Here is a 19,026-nt window from a genome sequence, read left to right on the forward strand (position 1 = left end):
AATCTTCTACCATCTTTATTTAAATAACAGGATGTAGCAACCTCATTTAAGTTTATAACACTCTTTATCATTTCAATCACATCTATAGCAACTACATCTGTATGTGTATAACCCTCTTTATCATTTCAATCACACCCGTAGCAACTACATCTGTATAAGTATAACCCTCTTTATCACTTCAGTCACACCTGTAGCAACTACATCTGTATGTGTATAACCCTCTTTATCATTTCAATCACACCTGTAGCAACTACATCTGTATGAGTATAACCCTCTTTATCATTTCAATCACACCCGTAGCAACTACATCTGTATGAGTATAACCCTCTTTATCATTTCAGTCACACCCGTAGCAACTACATCTGCATGAGTATAACCCTCTTTATCACTTCAATCACACCTGTAGCAACTACATCTGTATGTGTATAACCCTCTTTATCATTTCAATCACACCTGTAACAACTACATCTGTATGTGTATAACCCTCTTTATCATTAAATCACACCTGTAACAACTACATCTGTATGTGTATAACCCTCTTTATCATTTCAATCACACCCATAGCAACTACATCTGTATGACTATAACCCTCTTTATCACTTCATTCACACCTGTAACAACTACATCTGTATGTGTATAGCCCTCTTTATCATTTCAGTCACACCTGTAGCAACTACATCTGTATGTGTATAACCCTCTTTATCATTTCAATCTCACCTGTAGCAACTACATCTGTATGTGTATAACCCTCTTTATCATTTCACTCACACCTGTAGCAACTACATCTGTATGTGTATAACCCTCTTTATCACTTCAATCTCACCTGTAGCAACTACATCTGTATGTGTATAACCCTCTTTATAATTTCAATCACATCAATAGCAACTACATCTGTATGTGTATAACCATCTTTATCATTTCAGTCACACCTGTAGCAACTACATCTGTATATGTTTAACCCCCTTTATCATTTCAATCACACCTGTCTACATCTGTATGTGTATAACCTTCATTATCATTTCAATCACACCTGTAGCAACTATATCTGTATGTGTATAACCCCCTTTATCATTTCAATCACACCTGTAGCAACTACATCTGTATGTGTATAACCCTCTTTATCATTTCAATCACACCTGTAGCAACTACATCTGTATGTGTATAACCCTCTTTATCATTTCAATCACACCTGTAGCAACAACATCTGTATGTGTATAACCCTCTTTATCACTTCAATCACGCCTGTAGCAACTACATCTGCATGTGTATAACCCTCTTTATTATTTCAATCACACCTGTAACAACTACATCTGTATGTGTATAGCCCTCTTTATCATTTCAGTCACACCTGTAGCAACAACATCTGTATGTGTATAACCCTCTTTATCACTTCAATCACACCTGTAGCAACTACATCTGTATGTGTATAACCCTCTTTATTATTTCAATCACACCTGTAACAACTACATCTGTATGTGTATAGCCCTCTTTATCATTTCAGTCACACCTGTAGCAACTATATCTGTATGTGTATAACCCTCTTTATCATTTCAATCTCACCTGTATCAACTACATCTGTATGTGTATAACCCTCTTTATCATTTCAATTACACCTGTAGCAACTACATCTGTATGTGTATAACTCTCTTGATTATTTCAACTGCAACTGTAGCAATATGACCTATGGTGGGACTTTTTTCCATGAAATGCAATGTATGTCTTCTACTTTTGTATTATTTGCCATCAATATAGTATCATGTATGTTTGTTAAACTGCTGAAATGACTGTAACTGGAACTCTGTGTATGCTAGAATATGTTAACATTATCCTTGTAGCTGGAGCTTTTCTCCCTGTGCCTCTGCTTAAAAGGGACCTGTGCTGAGTCAGACCTTCCCAGTAAACAAATGTAAAATAAATAAACCAAAAATAAGTTAGGTGGTTATCTCATGGTCTAGCTCTATTAAGATTTTATGAACTAAAAGAGGAAGTTCTAACTCAAGTTAGTTGTTTTTCTCAGTGATGAGCTTTGATGCAATAAGGTAGCATTTCTTTCTGATTTGTTTCAATCTTTGAACACACTTAATAAAAGTATGCAAGGAGATTGTAAAAATATTATTACTTCCACCAACAACATTAATGCTTTCAAAGAAAAACTAATTCTTTGGGAAGAAAGAATCAGAAGAGAAAATGCAGCAGAAATATTTGAGTTAACGAAAAGGTGGAAACTGGATGGAAGTCTTATAGATCTAATTTTACAAACTTTAAGAGTACTTAGTATAAATATTGAAAAATATTTCCCTCAGTTGACATATCATCTTGGATTAGATAACAGATCCAATTGTCTTAAATGTCTGAAAACAGGCCAATTGAAATATTACAGAAGAGGACGAGCTGACAGTGATAAAAAATGACAGAGCATTAAAACTTAAACATTCAACAACAGATACTTCATCTCGGTTATCTCTTAAAATGAATTTCCCAATATTACAAAAAAAGCAATAGAAGCACTTCCTCCTTTCTCCATGTCATATCCGTACAAATCAAGCTTTTCTGCAATGAGTAATGTTAAGAACAAAAATAGATTGTGACTGGAAACCACGGAAGAAGATTTAAGAGTATGCCTGTCCAAAATTCAGCCTTGCACAAAAGGCATTCTAAAACAATGTCAAGCTCAAATATCTCATTAAATATTAAATGCAAGTAAAAAAAGAGGAAAAGATTTTCTAAATCAATTAAAATTAGACCTATTTTTTGTCAGGCAAAAAAATATATTTTTTGGTATGCTGCAAGATTTTTGCAATTAGTTTATGTGTGCCACGAGATGAAAAAGGTTGAAAATCTCTGTTCTATGTTAACCAGGTTAGTGCCACTAAGCCAGTGTTCTCTTTTCAGGGGAGACTCAAGATGGGATTCATACTATCTGGAGTAAATTTGGCCAGGACACTGGTGGACATCCCCTTCTTTTTTTTCCAAATGTGCCATGGGATCTTTGACATTTACCTGAGCTATCACCAACTCATACAGATAGTACCTCAGTGTAACATTTCATTGGCAGGATGGCACACTCAGTAGTACAGCATTCCCTTTATTTTACAGTGTCAGTATTGGAAAATTGCCTGTTTATCATGGTGCAGATCCTGAATATAGTATTAAAGATGCAGTGCATAATTTAAACGTATGACATTAGAAACATTGTATTAAAGTTCTATGAATAAGACAAGCCTGCCTCACTTTGGAATTGGTTATTTTTCTGGCTCAGCTGTGCAGTTCTAGTTTCTTTTATGTATCTGAAGTTGGGTCATTTCATGCCATTTTTCTGAGTAAAATATTGTTCCTTTGTGCACAGTGGCATATGTGGCAGATATCTAATGGAATCTATAACTATTCATTTTTGTGAATGAGCATTATTTTGTAGTACAAGAATATCAGACTATGTCATGCCATAGTTCTTTCCAGGGGTCTGTGACTGTGACATGAAATGTAAACAGGATGTGGGTAGTGTGATGCCTGTGCACTGGCCCAGCAATCAAGGAGCCTCAATCCTCACCACTAACACCAGTGAGGGGTGTCCACATTAGGAAGGATAACAAATACACACATGGTAAAGTATACTTTCCCTTAAGAGCACACAGAGATCACAGTCAGTCTGGGGCTGGTTTCTCCCTTTCTCTCCAGATCCCCAATAAGACTCCCCACTGGCACAGCTGTAGAGTGGGATATTTAACCAAGGTCCCAAGCCAAGTCCTCCTAGCACTCTCCCTGTCCAACCAGTACTCTTTGCGCCCCTACCCAAGTATGTGACAGACACACACACACACACACACACACACACACACACACACACACACACACACACACACACACACACACACTTTGAGATATAATTTATATACAACCACACAGACACTCCTGGAGAAGGCTGGCACAGGTTCACTAGCTGTGCTCCTTCTGTCCAGGCTATAAGGTAGTAATCACTGCCATCGGGACCCTTACTTATCAGCTACTAAAAGGGCCCTTACAAAAGGGTGTTCAATTATTACTGTGCAATATTATTATCCAATTAGTAAGTGCGACCAGAACTTTTAAGGCTTATTGCAGTGACTTGGCCAGTATCACTATATACATGCAATGTACTCTAGAGCTTAAATTATCTCTACACAAAACAGCCACAGTTGATAGGTTTAAAATATTTAATAATAAATAATAAAAACCCAAAATAATATTTCTTACTACACAGTGCAAGTCGAGAGTTCAGAGATCACAGGAAAATGCTTAAAATAATACAGTATAATACTTCTGACATCAATACAGAAAACAACTAGTCTAATCTTCCTATTTCCTGGCTATTTCTAAGAGAGACACTAAAGTCTAAGATCCTACTTACATACAGAGCACAGGCAGAGTGCTGGTGAGTTGGATGTTCTCAAGACAAATGCAAAATGCTCTCTCTCTGTCTCTGAGAAATTCCTTTACATTGATAATACATCCTGCTGACTCATTTTAGATTACATCATTCTTAACAATTCTCTGGTTCCCAGGCTGACAGTACTCAGAGTGTAAACATCCCTTTTGATCTTGCAGCTGGTCAGGAAGCCAGAGCAATAAAAGGCATTATACATGTAAATTCTAGCCACTAACTCTGGTCTCAAATCAATAGGAAGAATTCCTTCATCCAGACATCTCGGCTCCGAGTTTTGAGATCAAACAATTATACAATGTTTGACTTATCAGCTTTCCTCCAGCAGTGTGCAATGTGGTTACATTTTTGAAGTTCAACATCCAATACAATTTTCTTATTTAAGAGAACAAGCCTGTGGCTTATATCAATATTTGCAAATGACAGAATTATCTACAAAATTCTATCTAGCTAGGCTGGCAGCCTTCACATATCTTCACAGGTAGGATCATCATGATCCCTGGGCACATAACCTGTCATACAGACTTCAGAGATGTTGAGGTTACCCTGTCTTTTGAAAGGGTACTGCTGAGGCCACATTTCATGATATTGTATTTGAAGATGGTGACTTGACCTCATGAGGGATAGCAAACTCCTTGAAGCATGCAGAAAATAGTGACCAAAATAATAAAAGGGGGGAAGGGCTGGAGTGCAAGGATAATTTGTAGGTAGAGTTTGGAAGTCAGAAGGAAGGAGAGAGGAAGGGAAGGAAGTTTGATTTTGTTTTGGAAATTATGTTTTCTTTTGAAAGACGGTATTTTTATACTATTATTTTGCTGAATTGTTACTAAGCAAATTGTGAGCATGCAAACTGGGCCTAACACTACAATGGTTGCACAGTTTGAAAGTTATGACTTGCTAGCTTTAGACTTGTTGATGTGTGTGGCTATTGTCAGAGAATGAGAACTCTTCCTCCAGCGACAGATGTGCAGTGATCTCAATGCTGGAAACCTGCGCATGAAAGCAATTTTTCCTTGCTGTAGCCATCTGTATGCATCTCTTCATTTATTTGCCAACTCCCCTACCTCCACTGGCAGGTTACCATCAGTGTAGCCTCCACACCCAAGACAAGGGATTTAGTCATCAGCTGTTCAGATCCCTCCCCCCTCCATGGTTAACTTTTCAGAACGAGGACATTAACTGAACCTGGGTCACTAGAACAAGAGATGTGAATTTTTCTGGTTACCATTAGGTGAGCATCCTGGGAGTCACGCTGACTTGCTGAAGATCATTTCAACACATGCTGATAGTGTGATTCAGTTTAGCTGAAAACCACTTTCAGAAATACAGAAAGTTTTTGTGATATCAAGCCCCTTGCACCTCCCATGTGAGGAGAGGTCCATACACCTTCTAACGCATATATATATATATATATATATATATATATATATATATATATATATATATATAAACAATTTCACATCTGTACAGCAGTCTGGAGAAGGGCAAACTCAGTCAGTGCTGAAGGATGGTTTTCAGTGATACTAATTCACATTACTGGCATGTCCACATCTGGCAGCCATACACCTACCAGCCTCCTGCATTCTTTCATGTATTTCTGAATTCTGTCATCCTTTTTGACCTTATAACCTCTAGAGTGAGGCAGTTCCATGCATGCATACATCTTCTTCTTGGTAATACATTTACTCTGTGTGATTATGACTGCAGAAAATGTTATGTATTATACAAACTACTAACATTTCCAAAGTAATATGGTCTGTTGGCATCATGGTAAAACATCTTCCATTGTTGATGGTTACCTGGGTTTGAGTAGTGATTGCTATTGGATGGTCAGCTCATGGGGCGGAGGTGAGTAGTTACCAATCGAGGCTCATCTCTTCTCTCTGGGGGATAAATGCTGCAGGGATCAGCACTTTCAGGATTAACACATACTGGGGTCAGAAACACAAGTTCTAACATCTACATATACAGGAAGCATGCACAAATATATTTGCATCACTGTATCCTGCTGTACAAATGGATTCCCAGGTGCAAAGTACAAAAATAGTTCCCACCAAAGAATAATGGTTCAGCTAACATCTTAACCATCAGCTTGTGTTGATGACTCAGTCATGATGGCCAACTAATGCTCCATAACTGCAGAAGGAAAACCAACCCGGTGAAAAGACATGCTACATTAGTGCCACAAAAACAGGGGGAACAAATGGGATAGAAAGAGCATCTGCTATAGTGAAAGGTCGCTTACAGAGAATTAAAAAAAACTGAGCAATGCATTTTTATGCTTTGATGATATGGTTCCACAAATGACATGCACACTGGCAAACATGCAGCCAGAGAAGACATTTACTGCTTTACCACTGTACTTGTAAGCCTCAGTGTACTTAAAGGTTTTTTTTAATACCTGTCTTCACATTTTCCTTCTGTGACGAACCCCATACCACACTAGGTAATATGATATCACCTGTACTACTATGGGCAGTGATGTTAGGAAGAAACACATGCATTTATTTTCTCACCTACCTCATCAGCCCTACCTACAGTCATCTGCACTGCAAGTTACATCCTTGCAATTGCTATGTGACTATGATTTTCAGGCTTCAACACACTGGAAGAGGAAAACATGTCCTTCAGTAGCACTGAACTGTCTTGTGCCATGGTTGTTTGTTACTTTGAGAGCAGAATACCCAGAGAGAGAGAGAGAGAGAGAGAGAGAGAGAGACACAAGAGCCAGTAAGGCTAATGGTGATATTTTTCAGAAGTGTATCTGAGGAGACTATTACAGTGAGTCAAGCCATCCTTATTGGTCTCTGGCACTGATCATTGTCATTCAGATATCCCTGTGTATGTTTTATCAAATGCTTATAGAAAAGCCACGGGCAATTTTCTTTCATTACTACTTTCAACTCCAACATTTTTGGAGGTCTGAAGGCACCCTTTTTTCCATCTCTATGAAGAGTGTAGACTTTGTGTGGTTACCCTTCTATAACTGGGTATTGTTGGCTGTGTTTTACTTGTGGTTCAATCCCCAGGAACCATAAAAAGGAAGGATATAACATTCACCCTTCCCACATTCATATGAAAGAGCACCCTGGTGGCAGGGGAAACCAGCTTCTTATCCTTTCCCTTAGTTTGTGTATGTGTGTGTTTGTGTCAGAGTGTGCGCAAATGTGTGTACGTGCGTGAGAGAGAGAGACAGAGGGAGAGTGTGTGTGTGTGTGTGTGTGTGTGTGTGTGTGTGTGTGTGTATGTGTGTGTGTGTGTGTGTGTGCGTGCGTGCGTGTGTGTGTGTGTGTGTGTGTGTGTGTGTGTGTGTGTGTGTGTGTGTGTGCACACATGAGCGCAAGTGTGTGTCTGTGCAGGTATGTATGTGTGCACATGAGGGGACCTTAATTTACTGTAATGGTGTCTCACATTCCTTCCGACCCATGAAATAATATTCTTTGTTATAAAGGTGAGCACATTTGCTCCTGATCATGCCTGCTCAATAAACCTGTTCTGTCTGAATTTTGTATGTTACATGCTATATAACCAAGCATCATCAGAGGACATGTGCTTAATGAAAATCTACTCTTCCTTTCCATGGTGGGAAGAACAGGTCTCTGAGTGTTGCTTCCAGCTAATCCTAGTCACCAATCTGGTCACCTGTGTTTAAAGCCACTTTAAGACAGTGCAGGTATGGACTTTATGATAGAAACAGTCAATGGACTGTTGTTGTGTTAGTCTGCTCACCTGGTTTATAAATTAAGGGTATCACTGTTGTTTCCCAGCATCACCTGCACTGCAGTTGTATCTGTTCAACCATTACTTTCTGAGTCTGAGTCTTTACTGTGTGACAGTCACAACAATAATGATCGTTCTTGCTTTAACTTTACTGCATTCAATCAAATGTAATCAATATATGTAGTCTGTGTACTTACCTTGTGTACTGCTCCCTGAGATTTCCTCCAGCCCTCTGCCCAGTAGGAATTGCAGAGTTATTAATATTTAATAAATAAATCATAATCTGGTTTACTAAGTATGAAATTATTATTATTTACATTTTCCCACTTTTGCTGACTTTGAGCTTATATTTTTACAAATTCAACATTTACAGCAACTTAATTATCAAAATCATGGGTATCACTTTTAAAAGTACCCTGCTATAGTTCACAGTTCTCTGAGAACTGCAGTAGGATGTGATAAAATGTGTTACAACACCACAGAGAGAGACATTGCAACCCAGTAATTACGTAGTCAAGTACAATGCATACATAAAAGCCAAAAGCAGCAAACAAGCAAGCAATTTAGTGCTGCTGTAGTCATAAAGGATGTTGGAAAAAACTTTTTCCCTGTGGAGGAGTGTTAAAAGATACTCAGCAGATATAAGAAAGCAATCTAGAGAATACGGACACAGGAGACATTTTGCACCAGCAGGTCTTGGCTGACAATAAGACTGCAGATTGCTGGCAGGGTACATGTTAGTTACATCTGCTGTAGATTGTGTACCACAGCCTTGATAAGTTTCTAATAACTCACAACAGTAATCAGCTGTGCAGAAAAGTGCAAAGCTTGTTACAAAAAGCCTTACTTCGGATAAGCAAGACCAGAAGAACTGCATTACAAATACCAGGTAATAAATATTGCAGAATACCACAGAATAAATGTACACTGTGCATGAGAAAATGATGTATCCTTAAGTTACCAACAATCTTTTCTGGCATTGCTTAGATTTGGAACATTTTATAATTTATAAAATCTCTATTACCCATAATTCAGTTCTTTATTAAAAGTGGTACTTCAGTTTTGTATGCACATTCTTTTGAAGTTACACATCCACGTGCATGCACACACACACACACACACACACACACACACACACACACACACACACACACACACACACACACACACTGCATTGTTTTCCTTTACTGTAAAAGATGTTTTCAAACCTGTAACATTAAAGTTGCAGCTTACAGTGCCCATGTCCTGTATTCAAGATCCAGTACCAGAGACTTGTGCTTATCAGGAAAAACAAAGCACAGATGTAATCATGAAATCTGCTCTCTATGGACAGGACACAGCACTTATTCCCCTGTCTGACTACCACTGTTGGAAAGTATAATGAACAACTACTCTAGGCAGAGTTAGCTGACTGACAACTGCACTCGCTCACATCACAGTGTGGTGACACTGTTAGTTGTAAATACATGTACATTCCACAGCAAATTAATAGGAACATGCTAGGCAAGTAATCATGAGGACCATGACATACCTAGCCACATACACCATTAAGCAGGTAAAATTAAAGGTTCTTGTCATCCATACCATCAACATGCTAAAACACACACGCATGGTGAGTGTGTGTGTGTGTGTGTGTGTGTGTGTGTGTGTGTGTGTGTGCATGTGCGTGCATGCATGTGTGTGTGTGTGTGTGTGTGTGTGTGTGTGTGTGTGTGTGCGTGTATGTGCAGTTCATTTTTCTTTCATAACTTATTCTTGAAAGCCTGGTTGTTCTGGATGCTAGCATTATGCATTATTATTTAGGACCTTGGCAATATAATTTCAGAATATAATAGTCACATGCAGTGTTTACAAGTATCTTTATGCAAGTTTAGAAAAACTGGCTAATATCTGTGCTATAAAATGCGTTTGTAAGTAACCGAATACACTATCCCCTTTTTCCAGTCGGTATACTTTTTGACTGGCATTGAGTGCAAAAATGCAAGCTGGTCAGAGCAGGTGACTGCAGTGGAATTTCCTTTTTCCTCTTATGTGAAGCGACATTACGGTGGGTTTTATTAGTAAATGTGTGAGTGCAAAGCTCACTGCATGGGGGAAGTGTTGAAAATTTTACTTTGAATGTCGGCTTTTAAGTTCCTTTGCAAAATTTCTGTGTTCATGCGTGCAGAATTAACAAAGCTCTGTTTACCATATGCATCAGGGAAACCCTTTTTTCTTTTTGACTCGCTACCATCTCTTTTGAACTACTTGCCACTGTTAACAACTTGATAGCTTGTCCTATTGCTGCCTTCCTGAGTGCTCAGTTTCTGATTTTTCTCTCTGTCTTGCCTGATGACTGTAAAACAATGTTATCTTGTGAACAATTGCTGACAAGGACAGAAACATAACTTGGATCACACTTCATTATTGCTGTAGTTTGTACATCACAAATTATGAAGTCAAAATAAGTAGCAGCAACAGCTGAGCAACTGTTCCAATCTGCAAAGTAAAATGTGATATGCTTTGGTATTAAAAGGATAAAATGTGGTACAATGGCTTCATATAAAACTTTGGCAACATGCCACAAATTATGAAGTTAAATTATGTAAAACAAGAAATTTATGACAACTGCTTCACATTGCACAGTGAAACATGCTTTCAATTCATCTCAAAAATACAAATACGCATTGTAATGTTAGAAACTGGCACAACATCTTCATATAAAACTTTGGCAATATCTCTGTAGTGTTATGGCAAGAAACGTGGCGTTTCATGTCAGACTTAAAGCTCTAATTCTATAAAGTGGTATGTAGACGTTCTCTCGCAGATATAATTTCCCCAGTAGTTTGTTTTTTACATCTCATTTCCTTTTCTCATCCTTCTTAGTTCAGATTTAAGCGCCTATTTTCTAATTCCTCATTTCGTTCCTATTTTTTGCTTCTGTCTGTTACATTCTTTTTATACAAATGTTTTTTCTCTATCTGGCACACATACATCTCTGTTCTTTCATTTCTTGCCACTGTCTATCCTTCTCTTGCTGCATTTTTGCAGCATACCAAAAAGTCAAGAAAAAATCCACAGTGCTTACAAAACAGCAGAGAGGAGCCAGTTCCTGTGCACATGTGTATAGCATGCTAATTGACGGATTACCAACGTTACAGCTGATATTATTGGGCAGCAAAAACTACTGCTTACGAATTGTCAGTTTCACTTACCTGACTCATGGCTGGAAATGATTCCCTTTATTAGCAGATAAGTTGAAACTGTGTTACTGTATCCCCTTCTGGGATCTCCTCTTCTTTAGGGTTTACTGTTGGATGCGTATCTAGGAGTTGTGCTAGCCAAGGATGTCTTTAATAGCACTTACTCTAGGAAAGTGTTATATGCTAATCTCTCTCTCTCTCTTCTGTTCTATCAGCGAATGCAGAGAATGTTTGCGGTAGCAATACAGAGGGAGTGAGAGAGAGAGAGAGAGAGAGAGGGTGAGGTCTTATTCATTGACAGTGTTGGAATCTATTCTCTGATCGACAGCATCATTAATAAATAGTAACCAGTCAGCAGGCAGAATGCAGATTCTAAGTTTGTTCATTCCGCTTTGGGAGGGAGGATAGAATGGATTGAGGGAAATCTGAGGGAAACCAGCAGAGAAAAATGAGTGTGTGTGTGTGTGTGTGTGTGTGTGTGTGTGTGTGTGTGTGTTTGTGTGTGTGTCTGTGCGTGTGTGTTTACACACGCTTATCTGTGTATGCTTGATAATGGACCCATGGCTGAATTAGCTTATTCATGTTATACTGATAAATATTTGTAGATATTCTCCTTTATGTGTTTGCTTCCTTTTTTTTTCCCTTTTGACTGTTTTAAATTAAATCCATTAAATTGAAATGATGTCTGTGTATCTGTGTGTGAAAGGTTCTTCACAGATAATTTCTGTTAGCAAAGCATACAGTTTTAATAACCCAGCCTTAAAGGTAAAGGAAAGCAAAGCAGAGAAAACACATTCAGCTTTTGACACATGCATTTTTCATCACATTATTTATTTTAATCCATCAGAAAACCTATGATCAATGTGTGTACTTGTTACTATTTATGTGAGTGTGTGTGTGTGTGTGTGTGTGTGTGTGTGTGTGTGTGTGTGTGTGTGTGTGTGTGTACTTGTGTGTGTGTCTGTGTGTGTGTGTGTGTGTGTGTGTGTGTGTGTGTGTGTGTGTGTGTGTGTGTGTGTGTGTGTGTGTGTGTGTGTGTGTGTGTGTGTGTGTGTGTGTGTGTGTGTGTGCGTGTGTGTGTGTATGTGTGTCTGTGTGTTTGTGGAGTGCATTTATTATAGCAGGATGTAATTTCTATGCTCAAGAATGCAGGCTGCTTGTTTCCTGCTTATATACTGCCTTATCAAAATCCCAAACATTGTGCACCATTAAGGGGTTTGAAGGTGCAAATGAGAAACAGCCTCACATATTACAGCATTTATATGAACCTTTATGGCAAGGGCATTCCCAGGATATTGCAGCATCTTGGGGCCTATTCATTGAAATAATTATTCTTAGGGTATACCTAAGTGTAACATTGTCATCATGATTTATTTGTTTATTTATTTTCATCAACTTTATCTCTGTTACACAGACACACTACAAAGAAATTATTTTCTTGGGGTGACCTAAGAGCTTGTATATGGCAAAGCAACTTACTCAAAATCACACAATACTCATATACAGGACACAAGAGTTAAAATTTAATGTCTGCTAGAGGTAGTATACTGGCAACTTGTATTCCTTAGTCATAGTGCTGTACTGCCAGATACATAGGTACCTGAACTTTGCAATACTCAGTGCAATTCTATTTGCACGTGCCTAAAAAGGAGTTGAATTTTATCAGTGCAACTTCATTTATGACTACAGTCAGACTTTTTTCAGTCATAACCTGGGAGACAGGAACAGACAAATGTATATACAAGTACCGATGTTTAGAGAGAACATATAAGGCAATCACACTTACAACTTCCACACATCTATGACTATTGGTTGTTTGTGCCAGAGCTATAGCTGAGTCAGTTGGGTGAATTGGCACCTTGGGCAATGCCCCTGTCTGCCTACAACCAGAACTGAAGACAAAAAAAGTTATCCAGATAAAAGTGAAAGATTATTATGCATAAGCAACTGCAGCTGCAAACTTGGAGGGATTGATTGTCACTTCTTCTGCAGTAAAAGTTGCACCCCTTCTTTTACCCAATGGAGCTGCCCTTTGGCCCTAATTATGGCTTTGGTGCCAGAGGTTTATTTATTTAGAACAATGTTTGCTGTTTTTATTTCTTTAAGAGAAAGAAATTTGCTAATGTTCTAACCATCTGCTTACTCCAGACCTTAAAATAGATGTTCTCATAACTGGATGTTGCCTTTATTCATAATTCATTCATGTGTTCTACTGCAGAACACACCCTATTGTTCTATTTGTCTGGGCTATTCTAGGCTACAATTGGTGTCCATTTCTCCCAGTCCCAACAAACTACCTTGCTCACAATGGTGAGGTACCCTACTCCATAATCACAAGTGCCAGTTTCTAAATTAATATTGCCCTCTTTAGTCCCTCATGTTGTTACCAACCTAGATTTTGCATGATTGCAAAAGGTTGCTGCAGGTATTTTTATTTGGCTCGGTGCTGCACTGGGTTGTGATATCTTGCTGTTGGTGTATGCAATAGTTTATTCTTTATTTTCTGCAAAGTTGCACAACAGCCATTATTGCTAGCAAACCTCCAAGAACCTTCTGTACCTTACTCTCTTATATGAATTCCAACCACCAGGAAACCAGTCTGCCTGAACTCCTTTTGTTGCTAGCCTACTTGCATTGTGCACTTTGAGGACTGCATCATTCTCATGGTTACCCTTTATTGTTACCAGACACAGAATCAACTCGTGGAAGGCAATATTTGAACTGAAGGCAAACTTCTCATGTCCCTCGTGTATCCAGGTTGTCAGTGCTCACTGCACACCTGCATCACATCACACCTAATGCCAAACTTACATGTCGGGGTGCAAAGCAGTCCCTCCCAAAGCCTCCTACACCTCGTAGACAATGTAGCAAGGTGCCTATACCTCAACAACACAATCACACCTCTCCCACCACATGCACACACACATTTCCAATATAAGAAAGAGTCACCAAAGAGTCACCAAAGTGGTATTAAGAACCCCTAAAAGCAGACAGAATATACTGCCACACACATAAATGTCTTTGTCATAGGTGTCTCAATAGTTGGAGATATTGACTCACTTCTCACCAGGCTGAGCAAAGAAAGAATGAAGATGAACTGTCTGTCAGATACCAGAATTTGAAATGTCACAAGGCTCTTCAATTCCTTCATTCCATATATATGACCTGGTCATTTCACACATGAAAATGAACAGCTTTCGATGTTCCAGCTTGGGCAATATGAAGAGAGCATAGTTTAGCTCTCTTTGTGTTTTTCTAAGGATGGTAAACTACTATTCTTGACCACTATCCTGACATCACTACAAATGATTCCACAATACAAGCGAAAAATAATCAACTTCAGCATTTGGTTCAGTAACTAGTATCTTACCAGGGGGATCCGATGTATGCCATCTTCGACAGAGATGGTTGTTAGTCCTATCTGCTTCAACAGAGATACCTTGCAACTCTCTTCCCAGGGATCTCTCAACTTCCTAACACAAGAAATCTGGACAAAGTCTTAAATAATGTGCAAAGAGCCAGAAAAAGGGACACATTTTAAATATTGCTCTTATAAACCTAGAATGTTGTTAGAATAACAAGTTTTGTTTTAGCTTCCATTTTTCTGAAGGATATGAAGTCTGAGATTGAAATGTATGAGGTTAATCAATGACTTCAACCATTTGTAGTTTGCCATGAAAAACACAAATTTCAAAAGGAACAGACCAAAAATATGAGGCAAAAATCTGGACATTCTGGCAAAATCTGGACAGTTGAGAGGTATGGAACTTTAGCATATTGGCAAATATATTTTTTGCCCTCATAATGTGTTTTTCTAAGCAAAGTCAAGGTGGTATTCATAGTCTCAGACTGCACACATGCGCAAAGCGAATGTGTGAATCATGGCCTTACACCAAGTTATAAATATGAGAACTGTGAAAGGGTGCTGCTGGTTTTTGAAGTTCCAAGACCTGTGAATAAATTTCCAGTACAATTTTGCAGATATGAAAATATGTAAATTGAGCTTATGTGTGAAAAAGGCACACTTCTGTGGATATGCTGCACTTTTTCATAAGTTCATAAATGCTGTTGTATATTTTTGGAAGTCAGCAGCAAGTGGAGAGATGCACTAGTACCAAGAGGAAGTTCCACGAGAGCTTGCACTGATTTTGGTTTAGTGTCGTTGGCAGGAGCATATCAAAACTTTTTTCTGCTTTTATTTTGCTGTGAAGGTGTCCCTATATGGACACCCTTGTTTGTCTTTTTTAAGTTAGGAAAGTCAGAAAAGGGAGAGAGAGCAGAAAAGGAAAACACAAAAGGAAGGCATGAAGAAGGTTGTGCTTGATGAGGTGGGACAGGATGTGTAATTTTGTTTTAGTGTGAATAGTACCAGTTTTGGTGAGGGTTTTTTCCAGTATATGTGAGAGACAATAGGACAGATTGGTTGGGGAAGAGGGTCAGGGAAGAGTTAAGGGTACTATGAGGGCTGGGGACTGGCATAATGGTTAAGGTGCTTACCTCACAGTCAAAAGGTACAGAGTTTGATTCTTACCTTTGAAAGGAAAATTGGGTAGGCTTAAAATGGCCCACAAGGGCAGCTAGTCCAGTACTTACCTTTGAACATAAAAGACAGACATTATGTTGGGCTCACAAATGGAAGGAGGGACAGGAATACAGGAAATGGACATACACAAAGTGGACAGGGTATTGACAGCTTCACAGTATTCCCTGCCCGGATGTTCTTGGGTGGGAGAATCTCTATGGTATGGGAGTTGAGGCCTCCTGTGGCTTGATGGTCAGAGCCAAACAGGACAGCATGTCTTCCATCCACTGAAGGAGAGTTTGATACAGTCTCCACCGTCTTTCCACCACCTTCTTCACTTTAGCCTCTATTAAGTCCTGAAGCTCAGGGTCAGAGTATCAGCTTTTCAAGTCCCCATGCCATGAGATGACCACAGGAGTGGAGCATCTGCTCCCACCCTGTGGACCAGTCCTGGAATGGGCAGGAAATGGTCAAGATCTTTCTCCCTCACCTGGATCAAATGCAAGGTGCCCCAGGGCTTAATGAATCCGCAGAATGAGAAAAAAGGGAAACTAGAAAAGGACTCACACAGAAAAATGAAAGCAGTAACATTTTCTTTAGAACTTGCAAGCTGACGGTAATGAAATATATGAAAATATTTAATTATCACATTAATAACAACTGATATGTAATGGATCAGTTATGATACATTGGCACTGCAGTATCTGATATATTTGTAATTCTGGATTTAATTAATAATGATTGCAGATCTACATGCATTTCTGGAATACTTAGTTGATGTTATTTATTTACTTTTTGTACACTCTGTGATAAGTTGGCTGTGCTGGATTTCATACATTTGAAATATACTAGTGTCATAACCCTTATTGCAGAAGTGTATGTGCATTTCATAACTACCTTTTATTGGTCTTACTATGAATGTTTAAAAATGTAGGATTTCCTTTCTATTAATGCATATTTATATTTGTTGTTGGAAAACCATACTCAGGGGGTCAGGGAACCAATCACACCTGCCTCCTTAGGAAAAGGCTGCAGTTATACTGTATATGATCTCATCTGGGGCTGCAGAAATAAGAGAAAAAAAAAGGAAGAAATTAATAGAATAATTTCAAATATTTTCTAAGTCTGCACCATGTACTTAACACTGTTAATTGCAATCGTTATACTGTGATCTAATTTGTATAAGCTTTTACCACAGATTTATCTATTGACATTTCATTACTGTGAAAGTCTGGCTGGGTAGAAGCCCATTTTCAGCAGAAGCCCTGGGAGAAAAGCACCACATATATGTTCCTGGACTGAGTACAGAGCTGGCCATTTGCTGTCCCCCCCCCCCCCGCTTTCCTAATTCCCATGCTAGCAAGTTATACATGTTAATGGTAAGTTGCCATAGCATATGAAGTAAGAAAACTGAAATTACTTATGTTTATTGTTTCCAAATAAGCAATCAAGGAATGCATTTTATAATGCTCAATGTTATGTACACCTTTAGAAGGGAAGAAATGCACAGTGCAAATATAATGAAATTGTTACAGCTACATCTCAGCTACTGCAGTGAATACAGAAGCATATCAAGAATGGGGTGATGGTGGCAGCTGCCCTAGGTGAGGTGTTTTGGGGTGCAGTTACGAAGTACAGCTCCTGCATTCCTCATTTTGTACCAGTCACAAATTGGAGACGCTGCTTAACGTGGATGTGGGAGTGTCCACATGCATGGTGAATTGGTATGCCAGACACCACATGTCCCAAGAAAGTGCTGCAGGCATTCATGTGGATTCCCCCAAGCAGAACGCAGTTAGGCCTTGCCAGACTCTACATCATAGGATATAACCTCTGAGTGAAGTTCTAGGTCCTGTAGCATTGTTTGCTCAGTGTATCTAGTAGATCTTGTCATCTGGTCAGCATCTCAGCGTCAAGTTCACATGCTGGCACTTGCTCATGATCTAAGGAACCATCACTTACACTATCATTAGGGGACAATGTGTATGACATAATCCAAATGTGACACAATTTCAGTTGCTGTAACACATCTTACTCACCAGGAAAATAAATTGCTGAGTGGCATGAAGTTCACAATGTATCATATCTATTGGACATGACAAATGCCTGACTTACCTTCATGTTCCTAAAAAAAACAACCTAAATAAAAAGCCTTCTAAATAGCATGAAACATGATGTATCAGGCTCACTGGAATCACTGTTTAACCATAGCTTCCAATCAGGCTTCATGACTCAAGAATGAAGAAAAACAACAGTCATCCCTCTGCACAAAGGTGGGCCATCTATGGACCCTGTAAACTACAGATCCATGTCTCACTAGTCTTATATGCAAAGCCATGGAAAGAATTATCATGGAAATGATGAACAATGATATAGGAAAATTCCAGACACAGGACCCAACCCAGTTTGGTTTCATCAAGTTATGCCTTCTCAACATAGTGGACTTCTTTTAGAAGGTCAACAAAGCAATGAATGGGAGCAAGACAGTTCACATTGCCTACCTTGACCTGGCCAAGGTATTCGACTCAATATCTCAGTTGGAGACTGTTTATAAACTCAAAAGGCTAGGTATAAACCCTTATGTCACCTGGTAGATAGCCAGCTGGCTCACAGACAGGACCATACAAGTTGGAATTGGGGAGTCCACCTATACAAAAAGGCCAGTCACAAGCAGGGTTCTTCAGGGATCAGTCCTGGGACTGCTTCTTTTTGTCATTTACTTCTCTGAAGTCGATACCAATATCAAGGGCCTCTGTCTGACCAAATGTGCAGACAATTACAAATTAGGAGCAATCATAGAATCCCCCACCGACACTAATGTTCTCCAGGAAGGGCTGACACAGCCAAATAACTTGTGCTAGAACCATGAACTAAAACTAAATGCCAAGAAATGCATAATAGTATCCTTTGGGAAGTTATCCACCCATGGTAACTACCATATTGATGACATACCTCTAAGAGTCAACCTAGTAGTCAGGGACTTGTAGACACACATAGACAATAATCTGGCCTTTGACATTCACGAGTCTACACTATTGAGAAAATTATATCATTTTATGTTGTTTAACTTATAATAAAGGTATGGCAGCTAGATACATGGAGATCATTGTTCCACTATATTCAGCATTCATCAGCCATATCATTGAGTACAATGCCCACTTTGGTATGTATCTAACCATGCACAT

The 19,026-nt window shown here is 38.9% G+C and overlaps 1 protein-coding gene across 1 annotated transcript in view; it reads right to left on the reverse strand.

The window, feature by feature from the left end:
* PCP4L1 (Purkinje cell protein 4 like 1) overlaps positions 1 to 11,717 on the reverse strand; it is a 703,528-nt gene extending 691,811 nt beyond the window's left edge. The window contains exon 1 of the mRNA XM_044059438.1: positions 11,332 to 11,717. Coding sequence (XP_043915373.1) covers positions 11,332 to 11,340 — 9 coding nt within the window. The 5' untranslated portion in view covers positions 11,341 to 11,717. The remainder of the gene's footprint in view (positions 1 to 11,331) is intronic.
* Between the last annotated feature and the right edge of the window lie 7,309 nt (positions 11,718 to 19,026).

This window comes from Protopterus annectens, chromosome 17.part0 (genome assembly GCF_019279795.1).
Source record: "Protopterus annectens isolate FY-2018-M chromosome 17.part0, PAN1.0, whole genome shotgun sequence".
Classification (NCBI taxonomy): Eukaryota; Metazoa; Chordata; order Ceratodontiformes; family Protopteridae; genus Protopterus; species Protopterus annectens.